This window comes from Typopeltis vanoorti, chromosome 20 (assembly GCF_054136105.1).
Source record: "Typopeltis vanoorti isolate ZY-2024b chromosome 20, IOZ_Tvanoo_1.0, whole genome shotgun sequence".
NCBI lineage: Eukaryota > Metazoa > Arthropoda > Arachnida > Uropygi > Thelyphonidae > Typopeltis > Typopeltis vanoorti.
The window spans coordinates 74,553,479-74,576,443 of NC_143568.1; the positions used below are offsets into that span (position 1 = coordinate 74,553,479).

General features: G+C 34.6%; 1 protein-coding gene across 2 annotated transcripts in view; it reads left to right on the top strand.

Moving 5' to 3' along the window:
* The first annotated feature begins 2,140 nt into the window (after positions 1–2,140).
* LOC150095568 (beta-galactosidase-like) overlaps positions 2,141–22,965 on the top strand; it is a 53,853-nt gene continuing 33,028 nt past the window's right edge. The window contains exons 1-2 of one of the 2 annotated variants that reach the window (XM_090410753.1): positions 2,141–2,308; positions 18,861–20,346. In XM_090410753.1, coding sequence (XP_090266879.1) covers positions 18,901–20,346 — 1,446 coding nt within the window. In that variant the 5' untranslated portion in view covers positions 2,141–2,308; positions 18,861–18,900. Of the gene's footprint in view, positions 2,309–15,394; positions 15,617–18,860; positions 20,347–22,965 lie in introns of those variants that run through there. The other variant, XM_090410754.1, reaches the window with a different exon arrangement.

The window sequence follows — 22,965 nt, forward strand, 5'->3', positions numbered from 1 at the left end:
AAGCTCGCAGCCTTTTGGCTGGAGAGCGGATACGCTGTCCACTCGGCTATAAATAATTATTATTACAAATTATTATAACATGCCGTAACCTTTATTAGACTGTAAGAGCCAGTGAAAAAAAAAATCACATTTAGTTTCATTATTTTTTTAAATGTATATATATATATATATATATATATATATATATATATATATATATATATAATGACATTTTAAAGCCTACTGTAGTAACCTTGACACTGTATGTATTTAGCACTTCATTTACATGACAAACAACCGCAGCGATCCAAGAGTTCAAAAATTAAATGTAAGCGGTCAAAATCAAATGAAAGCGGTCACTATCAAAATAATGCGTTTTCGTGTCTGAAACGCTGTTTCGATTAATAATTTGAACTATGGTCAGGTACAGGCCCATTTCTACATTTTGCGGGGCCTTGTGCGAAATGGAAAAGCGGGGTCCCCTGAAAGTTAGTAACATTTATGGAAATTTTTAATGGAAGAATATCTTGTTAATTAATTAATTAAATAAATATGAAAAATATTTATGCACATAAATAAACAAGTATGCTCTTTACCATCAATTTAAGTAAAGGGAAAAAATTAGTTAAAAAATAAATGTGTTTGTATGTACATGATATATTATTTTATTATGTAAGTACGCATTATCATATAAATACTCCAGAACAATGATTTATTTAATAATATAAATAATAATATAAAAATAGATATAAAAAATATCTATTTTTACTATAAAGAATGAAATCTATGTATTACAACTTATACGATTTAAAAGAAATCTTAATATATTATATTAAATTTTATTTAACCTAATGCGCTTATCAATAAAATCATTTATAACGCTATCAAAATTCAAATTTTTTGCAATTTCATGCTCTATAGATATAGATATTATTGCCAGGGACAACAAACGTTCTCGAGACGTTTGAAGATCGCAAATAGGTTTTTATTAATTTTAATTTGGAAAATGACCTTTCTGCTAATGTGACCGTAACTGGAAGTAACATTTGAAATGTCGTAGTAAGATTTGGATAAATATCTGACAAATTATTTGCAATTATGAATTTTAAAATATTAATGGGTGCATCTTCTGGAACAATATGTCTAAAAATAATTAATTCATTGTAAAATTCAGATTCATCAATATCTGTATTTAATTTCTGATACAGCTGTTTGCAGCAAAATTTTAATTCATTTTCTGTAATTGTTCTTATTAATTTCATATCATAAAGAAATCCAAATGATTTTTCGTGAATTTCATACAATTCTAATCTTTTTTTTTTTTTTTGACAGATTGTAGAGCAGTATCTAAAATTACAAAAAATAAATTCATCTTAAAATTATCTTTCTTATCACCTATGTGTGAGTCATCAGGCGTTTCATAATCAAAAAATACTTTTCTTCGACGTACTCGACTTTCTTTAAATTTAATTTCTAATAGATTTGACAGTTCTTTAGCAATTTCAAAACAGCTATCAAATCGTGATATTCTCTGCTCTTCGAAGTACTGCACTAACTCTTTAATATGCTTAGTTGCTACGTCTATGGGAATTTTTGCATTTTGTAATACTTTACTTGCTAAATTAACTTTTGACAAAAGCTCATACTAAATTACAAGACTTAGTATCAACTCAAATGAAGCTATTTGTTCATATATTGAAACCACTTCTACTTTGATAGTGTTATCTAATGAAGTTTTACATAATTATTTTAGTGCATTGAAAAATTCTGGAATTTGAAAACGTACAGCTCTGATTCTAGTCTACATTCCCATCTTGTATCACATAACGGTTTTGGAGTTAATTGTTTAACAAATTTCTTCAATATGTCCCAACGTTGAGGCAGCAAATAATGTATATATATATTTGTTGAGGCAGCAAATAATGTATATATATTTTTTGTATAACATAAAAAATAATTTGCGATGATTTTGGGGCCCTGTGCCACCGCACAGTTTGCACACCCATGAGTACGGCCCTGGTCAGGTAGCTGCCCTTTTGTTCATATCACGACAGTATACATTTCACAAATCAGATCAACTATCAGCACTTGAGATAAGTTTATCTGCGCGAGTTTATTGTTTATTATTATAACAGCAAACTGTATAACGTACCGTGTATGGAGAACGCCTTCCTTAATAGAATGCCTTTCCGTTAGTTTCGAATTGGCTGTGAAACCGGTCCGATCAACAAAAAGTGTGCAACAAGAAATAGAGGAAAAAAAAAACGAAAACAATCTTACTGAACAAGGGCTTGTTAGCTAAGAACAACAGTGATAGCTGAACTTCTAGGTAGGCATGAATTTATTTAAAAATGGGCACTCAAAATATTAATTATAGTCTTTAAGGGCTGCAGTTATGCGCAAGTGTCACTTTTTTTCTTGCAATGTCATAGTTGTAATTTTCATATAATTTTATGAGTATTACGGTGTTACCAATTGTTTTCATGTCGGTAATCGTGGATTCACATCCCGCAGAGGGGAGGGAAAGGACGCAAACCAATTAATTTTATTTATTTATTTTTCGTATTTTTTTTTTCGATTAACAAAAACAACAATAAAAAAAATATACAAACTAAATAAACATTCCTTGTAAAAGTAGAATATATATATAAGATAAACATCGATTTATTTTTTTTTAAAACAAAGAAAACAAAATAATATTATTTATTAAGAGTAAATATTACATCTCATTTTTTAAAACTGTTTTTATTGTGATATTGAGCAGACTTTATGAATGCGATTTGTTCAAGTTGATTAAGATATTCCATGAATTCCTTGCATTCCATATTAAAGTTCACGCACGCGCACAGCTCTGCCTAACTAGCTCATTTCGCATGCAGTTCCAGCCGAAAAAATTTGGAGCCTAGTTAGGATCATTTTGGTGAAGTCTTGATTAAAAATATAATTAGATATAGGGAATATATGCTAGTTAACAATATATTTATTGATTATACTTTTACGAAAACAAAAAAAAAAAAGAAAAAAAAAGAGACTAATTATAAAGAAATTTTTTTTCCTTTTTGTTTAGCAAAATCTTCCCAAATTTTATCGAAGTTTAAAATTTTCGATTCATCACATAGTGTGGGCCCAGTTCGTCCAATCAGCTTAAAGCTCTAATGCTGTTTCTCTACAAATGCTTATGGGAATGCTCATGGCCTTTCCGACACTACCTATCTATTTAACTAACTTTTATCTATTATTATTTCCATTAACTTAAAAAATATATTTAACCATACATTTAATTTAATTTAATTTCGTCGACTATCGATTTAAAAAGAGTGACCCAGAACGTTTTTTGTTCTGTTCTGTTCAATACTGAAATTGAAAAGCATTCTTCAATTACACACACATCACAGAAAAACTAATAAAACCTTTTTGCCAAAAGATTTAATTGCTTGCGCGATTGAAGATAAACACTCAAAAGAAATTATTATCGTTCTTTTTTTTGCTCGATATCATGATCTCGAGGCATATTAAAGAATGTGCATTTTTGTGAAGACGAATTCGCAAACCCTTTAAAAATGCTATCCATTCTACACTATATTAGAATGAATCTAAATTATGTCGGTTTAGTAATATTACTCATATTTGTGTGATATATTTTTGAATCAACTACTCAAGGATTTTTATTATTTGGCATGTGGAATCCTTACAGCAGTTTTCCAGTTCCTTTATAAAAATAAAAAAAATAAATAAAAAATCACGCCGACCATTTTATGAGTATAAAGAGAAAATGTACCGAAATTATATAATTTAATAACTTTGCTCTGAATGAATGGAATTTAATAAAATTGGCGATTCAGGACACACACAAAGATGTCCATGTGGTTCAGTTTTAATTTAAATTCTATCACGTAGAAAAATTTGGTAAAACAATTTCAACTGATATTAACTGAATTTCGAGTGGCAAACTTGACACATCTGCACGAGACTGAATAAACTCACCCTCAATGGAGGGAAAAAAAAAAAAAAAAAAAACTTATAACAGTTTTTCGCGTCCTAAATGGAGTGATTTGAATTCTCGTCTTTCTAACCGAAAGACAAATATCGCGTCGTCCCCGAATATGTGCTATGAGAACGAGCTCATAAGGTGTGTTCACCAAAATCTCTAAAAAATAAAAAATAAAAATAAATAAATAAATAAATAAAAACAAGGGGAGTGGCGACAAAAATAGCAGTTACGCTTATGTCTTTTTTTTTTTTTCTTTTGCTAGCATGATAAATAACAGTCGTTACTGTTATTATATCGCAAGTGTTGAACACTAACGTGTTCTTTGAGACTAAAACGTATGTGTTCCTCCCAATAGTAGCACTACTAGGTGGTTTTTCTATATGTGTATGCAATGCATATATTACACGTATTTACATAAATTTAATTAATACGCACACAATCCATTACTCATGGTACTTCCTTACTAATACATTTATAATTTCGTTTTGAATTTAATTTCTGTTACATTGATTGAAAATCAGTCATATATTTGCAAATTTCTTTTCTCTCTCTCTCTCTCTTTCGATGAGTCTTTGCCTCCAGGAGAGTTGATGTTATAATAATAATAATAATAATAATAATAATAATAATAAACGAATTCAGGAAATTGATTCAATGCATTTGTGTAGGTAATAACTTTATTTTTCTATGTTCTGTTAGCATGGAGAAAAGGCGTCTGCTTTCAGCTGGAATCGCTTTTGACAGTTGTTAAATTTCATTTGTTATTGATCTTTTTAGGCTTTCTGCATTCTTCTTCCCAAAGAGTTTCACTTAGTTCTTCTAAGTGATTTTATGGTCTGATTTTGAATACTTTCCGTTCATCATAGCCGCTTCTTTAGTTAAATGATCTACTTTTTCATTTCCTGCTATTCCGGTACAGGGTAACCACCCAGCAAATATAACCACCCTGCACTAACTTATGTAGGAAAAAGGTACTAGATCTCAAATAAAAAAAAGTACTAAATTTTTATTTGCTTTCGTTTCACTCTATTTAGAGAATTTTACGATATGACTACCTTATTATCATAGATGAACTGAATGTAAAACTTTACATTGAGTTCATTCTATGATATTCCCCCTTAAATATATTAATATATTCCCCCTAGCCTGCCGTTGGGGGGATATATTTTTGACTGTAGATGCGTATGTTCACGGGGCAGGGGTCGCCAAAGTTATTTGCCCGTCGACCCCTTCAAGAGTTTCTTGACTTGTTATCGAACCCCTATATTTTACTATTACGTAATTATAATAGGACAAGCAAAAAAGACGCTTAAAACCGAATTAAATATTATCCATACAATGATGTCTTATATTTTTCTGTCGACCCCCCCAATCGACCCCTAACAATGTCATATCTACCCCAGGGGGATCGATATCGACCCCTTTGGCAACCACTGGCCTAGTGGCTTTGCGCTTCGCAACCATATGCCTGGGGAAGGAGTGTCCCAGGTTCGATTCCCGTCGAAGAGGTGAGGAACTTGAGGATCTTCCTCAGGCATAGCCTGCAAGCAGACAAACCGGCCCCGTGAACATACGTTTCTACAGTCAAAAATATATTTTCCCCAGCGGCAGGCTAGGCGACAGGTCGGCTGGGAGTGGTACCAACAAGAAGTCGCATCTAAGTAACACGCGGACCCTGCATAGGAAGCGGGAATAACGCGTAGTGAAAGAAGAAGAAGAATAACTCAATGTAAAACTGCTAAATTAACACATGTACAACAACTATTGAAAATACAAAAGTCACCTCACTGTAGTCATCTATGAGACCAAGAGCTGCAATTGTCAATCATCATAACAGAAGTTCCAATTGTAACGCTAGCACTTAACATGTATTAATTTACCATATAATTTTAGTTTCATTTTAGTATTTAAAATAATGTAACGTTAAATTTTCAGTTATTTAATATGCTATTTACATACCGCATTTGCCGGCGTATAAGACGCACTTTTTTTCTTTGAAGATAGGTCTGATACTCAGTTTTTTATTATTTTCATTTCTGGAAATTTTCTCTGTTCCGAGTTATGCGATTTCTTTATTGCTTCTTTGCGGTATGTGTGAGTACATTCCAGTTACGCAGAGCAGTGTTTCTCAAACCTCAGACATCCGCGTTCATATGATTGGTGCGGTATTAACAAAAGATCGCTCTACTAAATGACAAAGACAAGTCGACAGTTGATTCGAAATGCTAATTCCCTTCAACAGAATTCCTTATATAATATCTGAAACGCATTCACTATATATTTCTTCGTTTTAAAACGTTCACTCAAACAGAACCATATGTTGCACCGGCAACATGGTTTTGCTTGAGTCATACAGCATTTGGTTTCTAATTGCACTGTTTGTCGAGAAACATTGCACAGCCTGCAGTTGTCTCTGTACCTTATTAAGTGATACAATAGGAACGTTTTACGATCTCGAACTTCATGGATACATTGAATTTTATTTTATGCGTTAATGATGCATAGCCGAAAATTGCCACGGACCCCCTGAAGACCTTTCACTAGAAGAAAGGGGGAGAAGACTAGCTAACAGTGAGAGGGGTAGAAAAAAAGAGAAAGCATATTCTTGTGTCACTGAATGCGACATATGCAGAGGTGAGAGAAGAGAAAAATATTAAACTCATGTCTAACTCTCATGTTGTTGTTGTTGTTATTATTATTATTATTATTCGGAAGGAAAAAAATTACTAGATCTGTTGAACGTACTAGAACACTAAAAATTTATAAAAAGTACTAGATCTAGTACGAAAGTACTAGATCTAGTACGAAAGTACTAGATGTGGTCACCCTGTTCCAGTACAGTATATCCAAAAGAACTTAATTTCCCATCATCCTTAGCGTAAGCACCTTAATATATTTCTTGCTTTCTGTTTTGACTCTAGGTGGTTGGTCCGGTCCTTCATGCATCTATGTGTTGTATATCATACAAATAGATATACAACTAGATATCGACACACGCGCGCGCGCGTGTCGATAATAATCACGTCGTTTCTCAGAATGAAAGTGGTACACGAGAAGCAGACGAAAATAATTCGAAATAATTTCTAGTACAGGTAACCCTCGTATAATGCGGATGTTAGGTTCCACAAAAATGCCGCGTTATATATATAAATCGCGTTATGCGAGACTCAGATCACATAGAAAAAGAAGGGTTAGGTTCCGAAATCGTTTTTTTTTTTTTTTTAAGATTATATATAAACAATGACATATCTAACAAAAAAAAATATTTTTATTTAATTCAGGTAATTCATGTAAGTTAAGAAAACATAAACTCTGAAACAAATACGTAGTATATATACAATTATAAATTGTACGTAAACTTCATTGCACATAATGCATAAATGTTTTAGGCAAAATAAAATAAAGTGCATATTTTAATCATCACTCTCTTGAAAACTAACATTTCGTAGATGTTCTTTATTTACGAGTGGCAGGACGTCGTCATCACTTGAAATCTCTTGGATATCATTAGTATAATTCTCATTGCATACTTCGGTTGGTTTAGTTATCAAGAAGTCAGTAATAAGACCTTGCTTACCACTACGCTGCAATTTTTTATTAAATTCATAATACGGAGCTAAACAAATATCCAATTGTCTCGTGAATTTTCCCGAGCGCTCCATTGAGAGATCGTTATCCATAAAATAACTTTCTTGCCAAGTCCACTCCTTCTGCTAATTTCTTTAAACTGAATTCTTTAACGGATTCATCACAATCAGAATCTTCGCAGAACTTTCCCCGCAATTTGGTTCGACGTCATCTATTAATTGTACCAGTTCTTCCTCATTTCAATCTATTTCCCCATTAATTAATTCACTATTGAAGAGATTGGAGCACTTATGAAGTTCGCGAAGGATGAATCTCTTCTGCTGATCGAAACCGAATGTATCTTCAGTCTTGTTCAATTGTTACCTTGGCATTTTACAGTGGATGGGTTTATCCCTATTAATAAACGCGTATATCGCAGAAGCCCTCTAAGTGGCCATTACTATAAAAATATTTTTTTTTTACATAAAAAGCATTACATATTATATGTAACTAACCAAAAAATAAAGTGCTCAGCTTGAGATTAACACACTTATTTTTAATGCGCTTTCCTGGCAGAAAACGAAGACAACTTTATACCAGGGATTCTCAACCTATGGTACGCGAGCCATTGCCTTACTGGTACATCTAATATCTTGAATTAAATATAGTGGTACGTCACTGGAAAAGGTTGAGAACCCCTGCTTTATACGGTAAACAATTGACGTACATGCATGCTAAAGGGATGATTTTCCCTAATATAAATTCGCTACTTATAACTACATGCGTGATACGGGCAGACGGAAATTTAACGAAGATAAAATAAATTTGATTTTTAAGTCGCGCGTTGAAAAATATATGAAAAGATAAAGGGTTACTACAGTTTGTAGACCGTTTTATATCGAAACCGCGTTGTATAAGGACCGCGTTCAATAAGGGTTACCATTTGTAGACCGCGTTATATCGAAACCGCGTTATACGAGGGTTACCTGTATTTTCTTTATGTCATTCAAAGTTATTGGTAAATCAACTGATTAGAAATATTATTATTCTGATTATATAATTCTTCTTTTTATTATTTAACAGGATGATTGTTTTGGTCGCAATTACCAGTTTCAGTGTTAATTGATATTTTAATTTTAATAATAAACGCGAATATTTTATTTAACAACAAACAAATTTAGGGGCATCATGAATTTCAGCATAAATTTTTCATTTTTAATTTATTATTACTTGACTCTAGATAATACACGCACACGCATGCGCTGTGGGAGTCTTGAGATCTACTGGTTTACTAGTCGACTTTGAAAGATCCTGTTGTGAGTGCGGAGGAATTTAATAATTACTGTGAGTGTTTATGTTGCCTTCACTTTTGGATGAGGAGAATAACTAAAAATATTAGGGCTGTACTTATGCACAGGTGAACGAGGCTCAACTGAGGGGCCCCCGGAGCACTTAGCGCCTCTGGGAAAGTGTAGGTACGTCCCTGGCAATTGGTAATGTTTGTTGGAAATTATGATAGGGGCAACTTTAGGTCTCAGAGCTATGAGGGCCAGTTTATGAACTGTTAAATGAATGTGTGTAGGTGTGAAGAAACTCGAATTTTGAGGAGAAAAAATCCTGCTGGATCTATGATAGTAGTAGATCTTATTACTAAGTTTATTAGTCTTTGTAGTGCAGTCGAAAGAACAGCTGTGATCTCTGTTAGAAAGCCCTGGATTTGGATCCCGCCTGAGACACAAGGAATTATAAGAACCTCAAATTATTTGTTATCACATTTAATTTTGAATTGCTGCGCACACCGATAGTTTATGTTTCCTGAGAGATCTTTTGAATAATGCGGAAATAAAAATTCCACGCTAACTGAAACCACAAGCCTCAGAAGAGAAAGGCAAGGAAGCAGATTCATTGAATGGACGAATAATGCTATTCATAGATAGTTTACTTACACCGTGATGCCAGTATGAAGTTATCATCTAAATATTAGAAAAATATAATTAGTTATCAGAAATATTTCTTTTTTTCGTTTCATTCGAAATCAGTTGGCTGTTCTAAGTTATTCGTGTTAGCAGTATTAACACGAATTTCTTGTGGAATTTAAAAAACATGCGACCTTTTCAACCCGCTAACGTATGCGACAAGTGCACGTAACTGTACAGCTGACTTGCTTTATTAGTCACCTGTGATATGGGTGGATAGCTGCGAGGCCGCTGTTTCATGTTGGCGTGTTTATTAGCACAGGAAGTATCCCGTGTTTATTCGTAGTTAAAGAGAAATGAATATTAAGGAAGGAAGTGAAACGTGCTTATTAATAAGGCATAAATACAAAAAATCATCATATAAACATGATAATCGGCACGCATCTTTAATACACTTGTTTTTGCATTTGGTTTCGTACTAACATTTTTTAAAAACAGTTTCGCTTTTTTGTCGACAGCGAAGACTAGGGACAAGAGATTTAAATAATCGCAAAGCGCTTACAGTTTTTTAGGTGGCTTGATAAAGTGCCATATTTAGTCTCTAGAGCAGGGTTCTTGGATATGTAATCTTAGTCCATCCGCAGTGTGCTTTACTCAAGTGCTCATATTGTTACTGAAGGCGACTGTAATTTCTAACGTAAGCAAAACTTACCTTACTAATCCCACTGACACCTCGAATCGTGCTCAGCAATCTCAGGTTACATACATAACATAACATAACAAAATTTGATTTTTTTTATATCTAAGATTAATCCAGCACCTTTTTTTTTAAATCTGAATTCTTTTACGCTAGTATATATGTATGTATGGATGGGGAGGTTGAAAACTTTTTTTATCGAGTAACAAAAAACTATCAGGATTCTAAAATGATACAATTCAATATATTGTACTAGGTGTTTACGATCGTAGCAAACGACCTTCAAACTGCTAGAGAAATATCACCGCTCTGAAGCTATCAACTCTCAGACAACACGGTTACTTTATGATAAAACCACTGTCATTTTGTTTGCATAAACGAAATCAATATCATTTATAGAGAAAACAGTATTCAAATACAACAAACTGTTGGCTTTTCATGAACTAAAGCAGAAAATGTGAAAAGCTTCCTAAGAATTCAGCGGCAGCTGTGCCATACATGCACAGCTGCCAATATGAGATACTAATAAATATAAAACAACGATATGAGATACTAATAAATATAAAAGTGGAATATTCTTCGAAGAGAAAAATTTTTCCTCTTTGAAAAAAAATTTATTATCATGTGTAAGCAAAGAAAGTTTGCCTACACTTTAATCCGAAAGGGCAGGTTGTGAAGATAATTCACGGGCAGACTTCTTTAAGACTTCTTGGGTAAAGGATTAAAACAATAATATAATTTCTTGTCAAGTATAATTTATTTTTTAACCAAGGGAAAATTTTTCTAAATATCTCTCTCTAATCCATAGTATTTTATCACCTTTTTGCTACTTGTATATGGATAATATTATAACCTCAGCATCAATGCAATTTCTGAATGGTATATTTTTGAGTGGTATGTTTCTGAATCTAGCTCCCAACCAGTGGCACACCCAGAGGGGGACCAAGGGGCCCTGCTCCCCCCAAAGAAAAAGGAAAAAAAAAAAACTAGAAAATTTTCCAAAATTTTTTTCCTAATTAAAATTCATTTTTTTTAAAATTTATATTGTGTCGTATCTTCTAATTCTATACTACTTATGAATTAGCGATCATTGTAGATGCTCAATCATAGGTCGTATGCGATGCGACCTATTCTAAAATGTCTGTTCAAATGGTGTATTCTCAAATCGTCCGCTCAACTCCCCCCCCCCCCCAAAAAAAAAGATTAAATACTCAGTGCGCCACTGCTCCCAACGATACGGTTTTAATCAGAGCATTCTAATGGCTGCTTGCCTATGGCACAACTTCTAGTAACGTGGCCTTGAGCATGACCATTCAGTGGTTGCTTGTCTTAGGAAATGAGCGGTTAACCTCGGTGGTAAGTGTTTTTGCTCATCTTTGAGTGGAATCACCGATGAGCATGATGAGTTAAATTGATCCTTTATTACCCATTGAAGTTAGAGTGATCTGTAGGATCCAGTGGCGCACCCAGAGGGGGGTGGAGGGCACTCCCAAAGAAAAGGAAAAAACACTAGAAAAATTTCCAAAATTCTTTTCCTAATTAAAATTCATTTTTTTTTATTTATGTTGTGTCATGTCTTCTATTTCTATACTACTTATGAATTAGCGATCACTGCAGATGCTCAGTCATAGGTCGTATGCGATGCGTAGTGTGTATTTGCAAGTAGTCTACTCAACCCCCCCCCCCAAGGTTAAATCCTGAGCGTCCGGCCCCCTCCAAGATTAAATCCTGAGTGCGCCATTGGTAGGATCACTTGGTTTTTGGAAGAGATCCCATTGTTTACAAAATCGAAACCGATTTAAATAGCTAAGCCTTCAATAATGCTGAGCAATACACACATCCAAAAGGCAGTGTTCTTTGAATTACGGGCAGGGCAGGCTCTACCGACGATCAACACGTGCATTTGCAGGCGACAAGTTTTTTTGGTGCGGCAAAATTGCATTTACTCTGCGTTTGACGAATACTCGTCTTCGACTGATTTTAATCACCCATGCGGATGCACATTTTCAGAACATCCGCCGTTAAAGGGTTAATTGTGTCTCTCTTTCTGTAAAAAATATAGTTTATGATAATTTTTCATTAACTTATGAAGTTTCATTAGCTAATGCTACTATTTAGAATTTATGATTAGACATGCTGAAGCCTAACTTAAACATCATGGCTTTAAAGACGTCATTAAAAGTTTTTTTAGGGAGAAGGGGGCGAAAAATATGCTATTGCATCCGCAAAATACCTAGGGTCCGCCGAAATTATGGGATACTATAGCAATTGACGCAAAGTCAACAGTCTCTGTATACATGCACGTAACCTGGTCGTGGAGATACTTCACGCGCAAACTTTGCTTCCACTTGGATCGAGTTAAACAAAAATGCAATTTAATACTTTGCAAACAAGTGAAAAAAAATGTCTACGTTTCACATTTTTTACTCACTTCTATACACGAGAGACCCACCCTAAAATATAAAAAAAATAAATCCGCTAACACCTTTTACCAAGGGGGGGGATCTGCCCCCCCCCCCCAAAAGCAAAAGGAACAAACACTAGAAAATTTTCCAAAAATTTTTTCCTAATTAAAATTCATTTTTTTTTAATTTATGTTGTGTCGTGCCTTCTATTTCTATTACATAGGGCTAGCTACTCTCTTATGACAGTGAGTAGCTAGCGCTATGTAACTTTTGGAGACTAAAGAGGTAGTTCAATCTCCACCAGTAGCCAACCCAAGCCTATCGTTAATTATAAACGATGTCCAATGAAGAGAAGCGGACTAGTGCCGCTATTTTGCGATCCATAATCCTTAAACACACACTATTTCAGACACAGTATTCGGGTTATGGACCACGAGATGCTGCAATTCTACCATACTCTTCTCGATGGATGCCTATCAAAATTATATCGGACCAGCTATTTTTGGTTGGATGGAGTTTGGCTGCACACTGGTCTTGAAAGAAAAATGAGTTAGGACTAAATGGTTTCAACAGTTTTCTTCGGGAATAAAATATAAGCGGATTTATTTATTAAAAAAACGGAGATATAAATTTTAGTACCAGTAAGATCTTTAGAAAAATTTTATGATTGTGAAAATTTTTAAATTATATGACTTTGCAGCAACATTTTAAATAAATAAAATAAGTTACGTGTAATTTGGAATTGTTTTTATGTAATTATTCACAATTATTCATAATATTGTAAATAATTTCTAGCCGCGATTTATTTTTAAAACCAATCATGTTTGATTATATTCATCTTATTAAAGATGACACATTAATGTGCTATGTTTTGGTTTTGCAGATTTCTTTCTCTCACTCATATGTTTCGAGTATATATTACACACGCACACTCTCTTACAAACATATGTGTATAAGTTTTCTATTGCATGATACTTCCATAGTTGAAATACTCGCGCGAAGTTATTCTATATTGCAGACACTTCACCATTGCGTGAAACACTGTACTATCCCTTGTATTCAGTAGATCATCTATGCTACTAGATATAAAATGTATATTTTCCAGCGGATTTGCCTGTTTACAGGATGAAAAATTAAGTTTCCAGAAAAAAAAAAAAAAAGAGAGAAAAAACTCACGCACAAAAAAAAAGTAATAAAAAAACGAATAAAATAAAATTAATAATAAATAAATAAACTTCTACCTGTATATGAGATCCTTTTTACTTTCAGTTTGCTCTCTTCGTGATGAGAGCTGAAAGTGGGTTTTTTCCAATCAAAGAATGCATGTTGTGTTGTTCTTTTAACTGTACTATGGAGGCAATTTTCTGGAACTGTTTTATGTCGGATCAGGTTGCCTGAAGCAACTAAGGTTATGAGGTCAGTGTATTTTGTGTGTATATCTGTGTTCTTCTGGCCAGTTTGCTTGCTTTGCAGAACAAAAAAACTCGAGATTTCATGGAAGAAATTACCGTCTTCCCCATATGCGCTTGGCTAACTCATCTTTATGTTGGAATTATAGCCAATGCATATTTTATATGCTTTAAGATTATTAGCCTATTTAATGGAAGGGGTATGAAATTGCTTGAAAAATTTTTTTCCATGAGTGGACTTCAGAAGAGGGTTTGCAGATTATCTAACATTAATCCACCCACCTGATATGTTACTTCTAGTGTACTCTAGGTTAACCGCCTAATAAAATTTATCATCTAGCTAGACGAAAGTCCATTATAGGTTGTTCGATTATATTCGTTGACTAAGGCTAAATATAAAGAGGACAGTGTATTTTTGTGCAAACTGTGTGTTCTGGCTGGTTTGATTGTTTTTTTTTTCGATAAAAAGTTCCAAGTTTCTTTCTTTTCTAGGTTTTTTCCTTCCGAGTTGATCAATCTTTGGCACAGGAAAGCAGTGATTTTCTCCCTCCTAGAAACTGGAGTTTTAAAACCGAGGCTCAGAAAAAAAATCAACCATAAAATATGAAATGGAGTTTAAGATCACGAGATGGTGTCCTGATCTTTTCAAAATCATCAGTAGACATGATCTCTGGCTGCCTGGCAATTTCCATAATTTTGTTAATAATTTAATTAATTTAGTCACCGTTTCAAAAATAATATGAATTAAGGTTCAGGATCACGAGATGGCGTCAAGTCTGTCGTACTCTCCTCCCGATGCTATTAAAATTAAACATTTCTGGTTCCATAATAAAAAAACAAAAATGACTATTTAATAATTTGAATTATTTAAATAGTTGTCAAAAAAAATATTTGATGAGTAGAAGGGTATAAATATATATATCACGCAGCTCAGGAGAAATTTTGGTTCATAAGCTTTAGTTCAAACGCTCATTTTTTTATACATTTTGAAATTTCATACTTATCCGATGTATAAAAATTTAGAGCGTTTGAACTGTGAACTAAACACATAAAATTGCAAACTTTGCTACTAAGTTTTATTTTGGAAGGAAACTTATCAGTAGAGATCTTTAATAAAAGTATGAAATTTCCTGTGTTTATCTTAAATATATTTATTTAGAAATAGTGCGATCTGAAAATACCTAATTAATTTCACGTGCTGTTGACGGTATATGTAGCAAGCACGATCACGCTTTCCGTTTCGTTTTTGGAACTGCAGTTTTGCTTGATAAACAACTATAGCTATTTAATTCATAAAGTTGAATGTCATTGGACAGTATTTGCTTCCTCGCCTAATTATGATGTTGTTCTCAGTCAAGGTTATTAGAGTAGTAGAATAACCTTGATTGTAGTAATCGCTGTGTTACGCTGTTGCTTGGCGACAGTTCTGTCGACAAACCGGCAATGGTTACTATGTTGTACGGAGTGAAGTGTAAAGTACACAGGCGGCGGCGGTTGCTGCTTGTAGCACTGATAACAAAGTTTTACGGAATTGGCTTAAAAATTTGAAATTAATGAGTATATCAACAAAATAGGCACCTTTGGAATGACAGCGGTGAAAATACTACCAAGAATCATGGATGATAAGCTGTACTATTTATACATTGAAAAAGGTCAGTCTTTGAGCGCTACTTGCATTTTTCTCTCTCGATTATCTGCATATTTTCTCAGACTGTGGGATGGTAATTAATAAAAATTACCAGCTCATCAGCGTACGAAATGTAAATATTGAACAACAACAATAATAATAATGAAAGATATTAGAAAATGTTGATGACCTCCAAAATTCCTTTCTAGGAATACCAATAATTGTAATTGTTAGAAAATGCATATGCATTAAAAAAAAAAAATTTAAAAAAAATAAAATAAAGAAAAGTTTGGTGACTTAGAAAAAAGGCGAAATCGCCATGTTTGTTAATCAGTCACTATTCATTTGTTCTAGCAATTTCACAGGAAAGTAGTGGATTTTTATTGATTGGTTGTCAAGGAGATTATAGATTACGTATGTACTGTATGAACTTGATTCTACTCACACAAGCCCATTCTTAAAAGACAAACCCTTTGGTATGATCCCACAATCCTAACTGCTCAACAGATACAGTAAGGAAGGTAATTTTTATTGTTGGATTGATGGTCTCGTGAACATAGTCTCTCAAATTATTGGTAGCTCCGCTACTTTACATTCTCATCAACCTAAATAAACATGGCAGCTTAAACTATTAAAAATCTGAGAGAGCAGTATGGGACCATCACTCCAATAATTCATCTTTCTATGCTCAAAGAGGACGCCACTCAAGACAATAGATTACATGTCAGGCTATTGTTTTCCTTCTTCTGAGAACGTGCATGCGAAGATGCTTTGAGGACCGAAGCAAAATATTAATACAATAAATAAAATTTACTGAATTATTATCCCTAAGCATTTGTCTCTTTCTATTAAACAAAAGCATGAGTCACCTGTTACACTTCAGAATATATGTTTAGTTATTTATTTACAAAGTATTCCAAAGGTCAAAAGGCTAAATAAGGTATGAGTAAAAAGGATGGATGAAGATATTAAGCAATCTGGAACAAGAAGGAAGTAATATTGAGGCAAAAGAAGATGAATGTTGGTAATAATCAGTTGCATGAAGCATACAGAGAGAGAAAGCTAGGGATGCAACTTGGTGAAGACAGCAAAAGTGCAGAATGACCAGAAATTAGCCAATTCAGCAAGTTCTTTTGATATGTGGCAAGTAGCAGAAAGAATGACTATGGAAGGATGATGACGATAGTCAATGACAGTGGTAGATTGGTAACTGATGCAAAGGATATAGTTGAAGTATTCATGGTGGAAGAGTGACTGATGGTAAATAAGTAGGAGGTATATGATGAATTAAGTAAACTTGATGTTCATAAGGCAGTAGGACGTGACAGTATATCACCTTGTGTTTTGGAAGAAATGCTTTAGATCATTAATTCCTGGGACATCTGTTTATAAGTCACAGAGGAGTGGAAAATGTTAAAAATTGTTCTGTTTCACAAGGGGGGAGGGGACGAATAAGACAGGCTAGAAATTATAGGCCAATCTATGTATCTGGAATTCTTGTAAAGCCTCCTATGCCACTTTGATAGTTGGCATAGGAGTCTCCATAGCTCAGTTGGTATAGACAAGCCCTTTGGTTGGAAAGACCTGGATTCGAATCCCGTCTGTGATGAGAGGAACCTTTATCAGGTGTATCATTTTCAATCAAATGGTAAGTTAGCCAGTCTTATATGGAAGTGGAGGATTTTTCTCCTAGAAACTCAGGTTTTTCATCCCTTAAAACAGGCAAACTGATCCCATGAATACACATATCTACAGACATAGGATACTTAACTGTGAGATGGAAGAGATTAGAGCCTCGCCAACTTATCATTCTACTGCACATTATGGATCCTCAAGTAGAGATCCATAATAGTCAACCTCTTGGATGGGGATGACACTTGACAGGACAGTGAGCATGAGTTTGTTAGGGGAGGTCGTATTTTAGCAATCTGTTATGTACTACAACCAGTGACAAATTTACTTGGACTTTTCAAAGGCCTTCAATAGATTTCCACACGATAAGCTGACTAAATTGAAATGGTGGGAATGGATAAGAGACTAATGAGTTGGATAGGCTGTCAGATAAGTATCAGTGGGTTGTAATGGGGGAGGGGAGTGGTATCCTAAAAGAGGAATAGATCACTAGTGGTGTATCGGGGGGGGGGGTCTATCTTGGGTCCATTATTGTAACTTGTAATTGGGACAGGCCTAGCCTGGAAATATGTAGTTTTTGCTGATGCAAAGTTGGAAAGAACTGCGAGGAGCAGAACTGATGTTATGGCCTTGAAGGAGGATGTCAGTAGACTATGCAGAAGCAAAAAGGTTCTGGTTCTCTTGTATAAGGTTTTGACCAGGCTGGACTACTGCTTGCAGATTCAGTCACCTGGTTTTCAAAGGGATGAGGATATATTAGAGATGGTCCAGAGAAGGCTGACTAATTTCAGGTCTGTGGAAGTGGGATATGAAAACTGATTGAGGGAATGTGACTTGCAGGGTGAATAGGAGGAGGAGAGGGGACATGATTGAAACATATGTGAGGGATTATTACCAAATGTGGAGGAGATTTTACATAGGGTAGAGGGAGACAAGGATAAAATAGAAGAGGCTATACCTGAAAGCTGTATAAGGAAGGTATGAGCAAGGGAATGAGGAGCAGGTTCTTGGCATGGAGAGTGGTTGATGAGTGGAATGCATTGCCTGAAAGTATAGTAAGTGCGGCTGTGAGGGAATGCAATTTGCAGAGTGAATATAACATGGAGAGAGGATATGACTGAGATGATCATTGAATCATGCCTTAAACCTAAATGAGTTTAAAACATGATTTGATTATCTTTTTCATGAGGATGTGAACCTGTCACGATGAGTCTAACTCCATGGAGGCCCGATAATAATTTTTTTTAAAAATTTCAGCTTCTCCCATGAGAAAGGTTGTTGATCTATAGTACCATGAGAAGGCTAAGGATTAGATAAGAACACTCATTCTAGAGACCAAATATGGATGTAGTAGACTATCATCACTCCACTTATTGGCTTTAAGCCAATAAGTGGAGTGATCATAGTCTACCACCTAAGGCCTTCCACAAACATCCATGCCACAATGGGATTTGAACTCCACACTTTTGGTTAAAGAGTAGTACTATTCAAATTAGCCACCCAGTCTGATAAATAATGTAATGCTAACTGATTTATAATACTGCAGATATATAAGTTGATTTTTTCTTTCTACAATAGTGTAATATTGCACATAAATATAAGAAGGTATTTTTTTTTCTCTTTTTTTTTTTTAATAGATTCGCAGGAGATCTGATACCCAATAAAGTCATCAGCATAATGAAGACCTCACTGGCATTAAGCTCATTTCTAATTTTGTTACATTTTGGATTTTTATATGCAGATTGTTCTTTTACTGTCGATGATCATAGGAATTGTTTTCTAAAAGATGGTAAACCTTTTCGGTATATTTCTGGTTCCCTTCATTATTTTCGCATTCCACCAGCTTACTGGAAAGACAGGATGCTAAAGATGAAAGCAGCCGGACTGAATGCTATACAGACATATGTCGAATGGAGTGGCCATGAACCACAGCCAGGTGTTTATAACTTTGCTGATAACTATGATATTGTTTCATTTCTTAAGGCTGCAGCTCAGCTAGGTTTATTGGTTGTACTTCGTCCAGGTCCCTATATTTGTGCAGAGAGAGATTTTGGAGGTTTTCCTTACTGGCTGCTTAAAAAAAAACCATCCATAGTATTAAGATCAAGTGATCCAACATATCTAAAATATGTAGATAGATGGTTTAAGGTATTGTTACCGCTTGTTCGCCCACTGCTTTATGAAAATGGAGGACCAATCATAACAGTCCAAGTGGAAAATGAATATGGACAACATGGTTGTGATTTTGAATATATGACTCATTTAAGAGATTTGATTCGTTCTTTGCTTGGCCCTAATGTTGTTATTTTCAAAACTGATATTCCTAGTGTACCAGTTTATATGTGTGACAACATAGATGGTGTGCTGACAACTGCAGATTTTGGATCTGACCAAGATGTTCAACTAGCATTTGATACTGTTCGTTTATTTGAATACCGAGGGCCACTTATAGTTACTGAGTATTATCCTGGTTGGATGGACCATTGGGGACAACCACATGCAAATGTGAGTGCTGCAAAAATATGTGCAACTCTAGATAAAATATTGTCAACAAATGCTTCAGTTAATTTCTATATGTTCCATGGGGGAACTAATTTTGGATTTACCAATGGCGCCAATGAAATATACCTTCCGCAGCCAACTAGCTATGATTATGGAGCACCATTATCTGAAGCAGGTGATCCCACTCCTTTGTATACTGCCATACGTAAAGTAATAGCTAAATATGCACCACTCCCTCCTGGACCACCTCCTCATCCATCACCTAAATTGGCTACAGGTCCTCTTAAATTGAAATTTGTTTCATCCTTGCTTGATAGTCTTCCCTTTTTAGGAGGACCACCTCCAATTTTCTCAAAGTATCCAAAAACATTTGAAGCACTTAGCTTGGCATCTGGATTTTGTGCTTACTCAGTATTGATAGACTTTATTCCTACTGATCCAGCTGTTCTAAGTATTCCTGACCTTCATGACAGAGGTTATATTTTTGTGGACAAAGAATTTAGAGGCATTCTAAGTAGACCAGATATTCTTTCTATTCCTTTGTTATTAAACAGAGACCAGGTCATTACTATTTTAGTAGAGAACCAAGGACGTATCAACTCTGGAGCCAGTGATTTCAAGGTATTATAAAATTAATATCATGGATAAAGAAATTGCTTATATTATACATATATATATATATTCTGTATAATAGTTTATACATTACATTCAAGTTGTTACTTATATCAAGTCAATCTTTGGTTCAGTGTTGCGTATTTCATAGTAAAAAGAATTCAACTTTGGGTTTGAAGCATACCCACACAATATAACAGTTTCATTTTTGATATTTCATCAAGTATTCAGGTTACTCATTCAGAGAATAACCGTGGATAATTTTGGCAGCATGAAACAAGCTCGGCCATTGTTGTAGACATTTCAAATACTGTTTATGTTCGTCTAACATGGAGTCTAGCGCTTAGTATGCACTAGGATGTGATTCTAGTGCAATACTAATCCTAGCATGCACTCATATTATTGTTACAGTAATTTCCATGGAGTCAGTAGACTCACTGTAATAGACCTGCTTAACTAGCAACATGCCTATCATATTGACCTTGAAATCATTTTACACTTTCTGTATTCACGATGCATTCTAAAAATGTGTTCCACTCACCAACCACTCTCAATGTAAAAAATCTACTTCTTGTGCCCTTATTACATAACTTTCAGGGGAAATCAACATTTTTTCATCTGCTCTGCACAGCCAACATTCTAGAATGTTGATATCACTTTGGTCATTCATCTCTGGATCCTCTCTAATGTTTCCACATCACAATGAAAACTAGGTGACCAAACTTTGACAAGGGTATAGATTAGACATGCCTCAGTATAGCTTCCCTTCCGTAACCTGCTACTCAATGCCATAGACGACAGGCTATTGCACGGAAGCAAGTTTAGTGTGCAGAGGTGCAAAGTGTGCTGGGATCCACCAGACCCTACCTTACCAAAAGTGTGACTATATTTACTTCTGAAACATAAGTTGTTTTCATGTATATTCTACTAAAATATTATCATTACTGCTGTGTCCTCTATATTTTTACAAGCCAACTATAAGCAAATACGTTTTCGTAAATATTTAGAGGGCATTTTGAGAATAATATCTTTTTTTTTTTTTTTTTACCAGATGAGTTACTAGCAGGAAGAACAGAGGTTATGTCAACTTACAGATGACGCTAAAAGTAAAAATAAAGATGTTTAATTAGTTAAGTTTTTTTGGGTAATAAAAATTTAATTTTGTGGATCTGCATTTTTATTCTGTAAAATTACAGGACACTTAAACAATATGTAATCTAATATTGATTAAAAAGATATGGATTTCTATAATACACTACATTATTTGGGTGGGTCTGTGGGACCCCACCTTACTACTTTTGTTACATTTTCTCACCTCACCAGTGCCGAGTTAAAAAGACAAAGACAGTGAAAATAGGCAGAAACATTGAAAACATCAGCTGCATTTTGAGTGGAAAACCTATAGAACAAGTAAAAATCTCAGGTTATTTAAACACAGTTTTTAGTGAAAGTGGCAAATTAAGTTTGGATATAGACAACAGAATTAGCTAAGTTGGTGTGGTAGGATGTCAGCTGAATAAATGTATGAGGAATAAGAAAGAAATTAGTCAAAACTGTAAACGAGCTGTATACAAGACTGTTAAAACCAATTTTAAATTATGGATCTGAGAGCTGGGTTATTATTATTATTTGTGACCTCCAGGAAGTCCAAAGACTCATCGAGGGAGGGTACCTACTCTACAACTCTCCACCACTCAATCCACCAACTACAGCGAATCGCAACTACACCAATGCCATCTACTGCCCACCACTAATATTTTCACAGACAATCACAAACATCCATACCCATGGTGGGATTCGAACCCACAGCCTTTTGGCTGAAGATCGGATACGTTAACCACTTGGCCAAACAGACTGGTGAAATAAAATTCTTGATCAAAGACTAGAGACCACAGATATGAGTCCTAAGAAAAATTAGAAGACTGAACAAATGGCATCAGTTGCAGTATCATATTGAAATGAGCATATTAGGAAAGAACTGGATATTTTAGCATTCAGGAATGTGTTAGTAGAACTAATCTCAGGATGGTATGGCCACGTAAACAGAATGGGAGAGGAAAGATTAGCAAAACAAGTGTTCCTTGCCAGGATGGCAGGAAAACAACCCAGAGGAAGCCCAAGATGTTAGTGGATCAACACAATAAAAAGAAACAGAAACACAAAAGACAGAAACGTAAGATCTGATAATATTGGAATGTTGACAGATAACAGATTAATTTGGAGGAAAACTGTTGATAGGAAGTTAGTAATGAAGTAACTTTTTCATGTAGTATTATCATAATACCCCCTGAGGGTGTTATGTCAGGAATTTGATGATGGAAACTACAACTTCAAGCTGGAGTCTATTCAGGTCTTACTCTAGAGCATCAGTTCCCAACAGGTGGTATGCGTACCCCCGGGGGGTATGTGATGGGCCATTCAGGGGTACATGAAAATAATCAGTAATGGTGGAAAAACAAGTAAAGTAAACAATTTTACATTAAGATAGGCACTGAACAAAAATGTCAGTATTTAAAAACAGCTATTTTAAAAACAAGGGGTACAATTTATAGAAATGGGTTTAAAAGGGGTACACAAGTGGAAAAAGGTTGGGAACCACTCCTCTAGAGAATTAATATTGGCAGTACT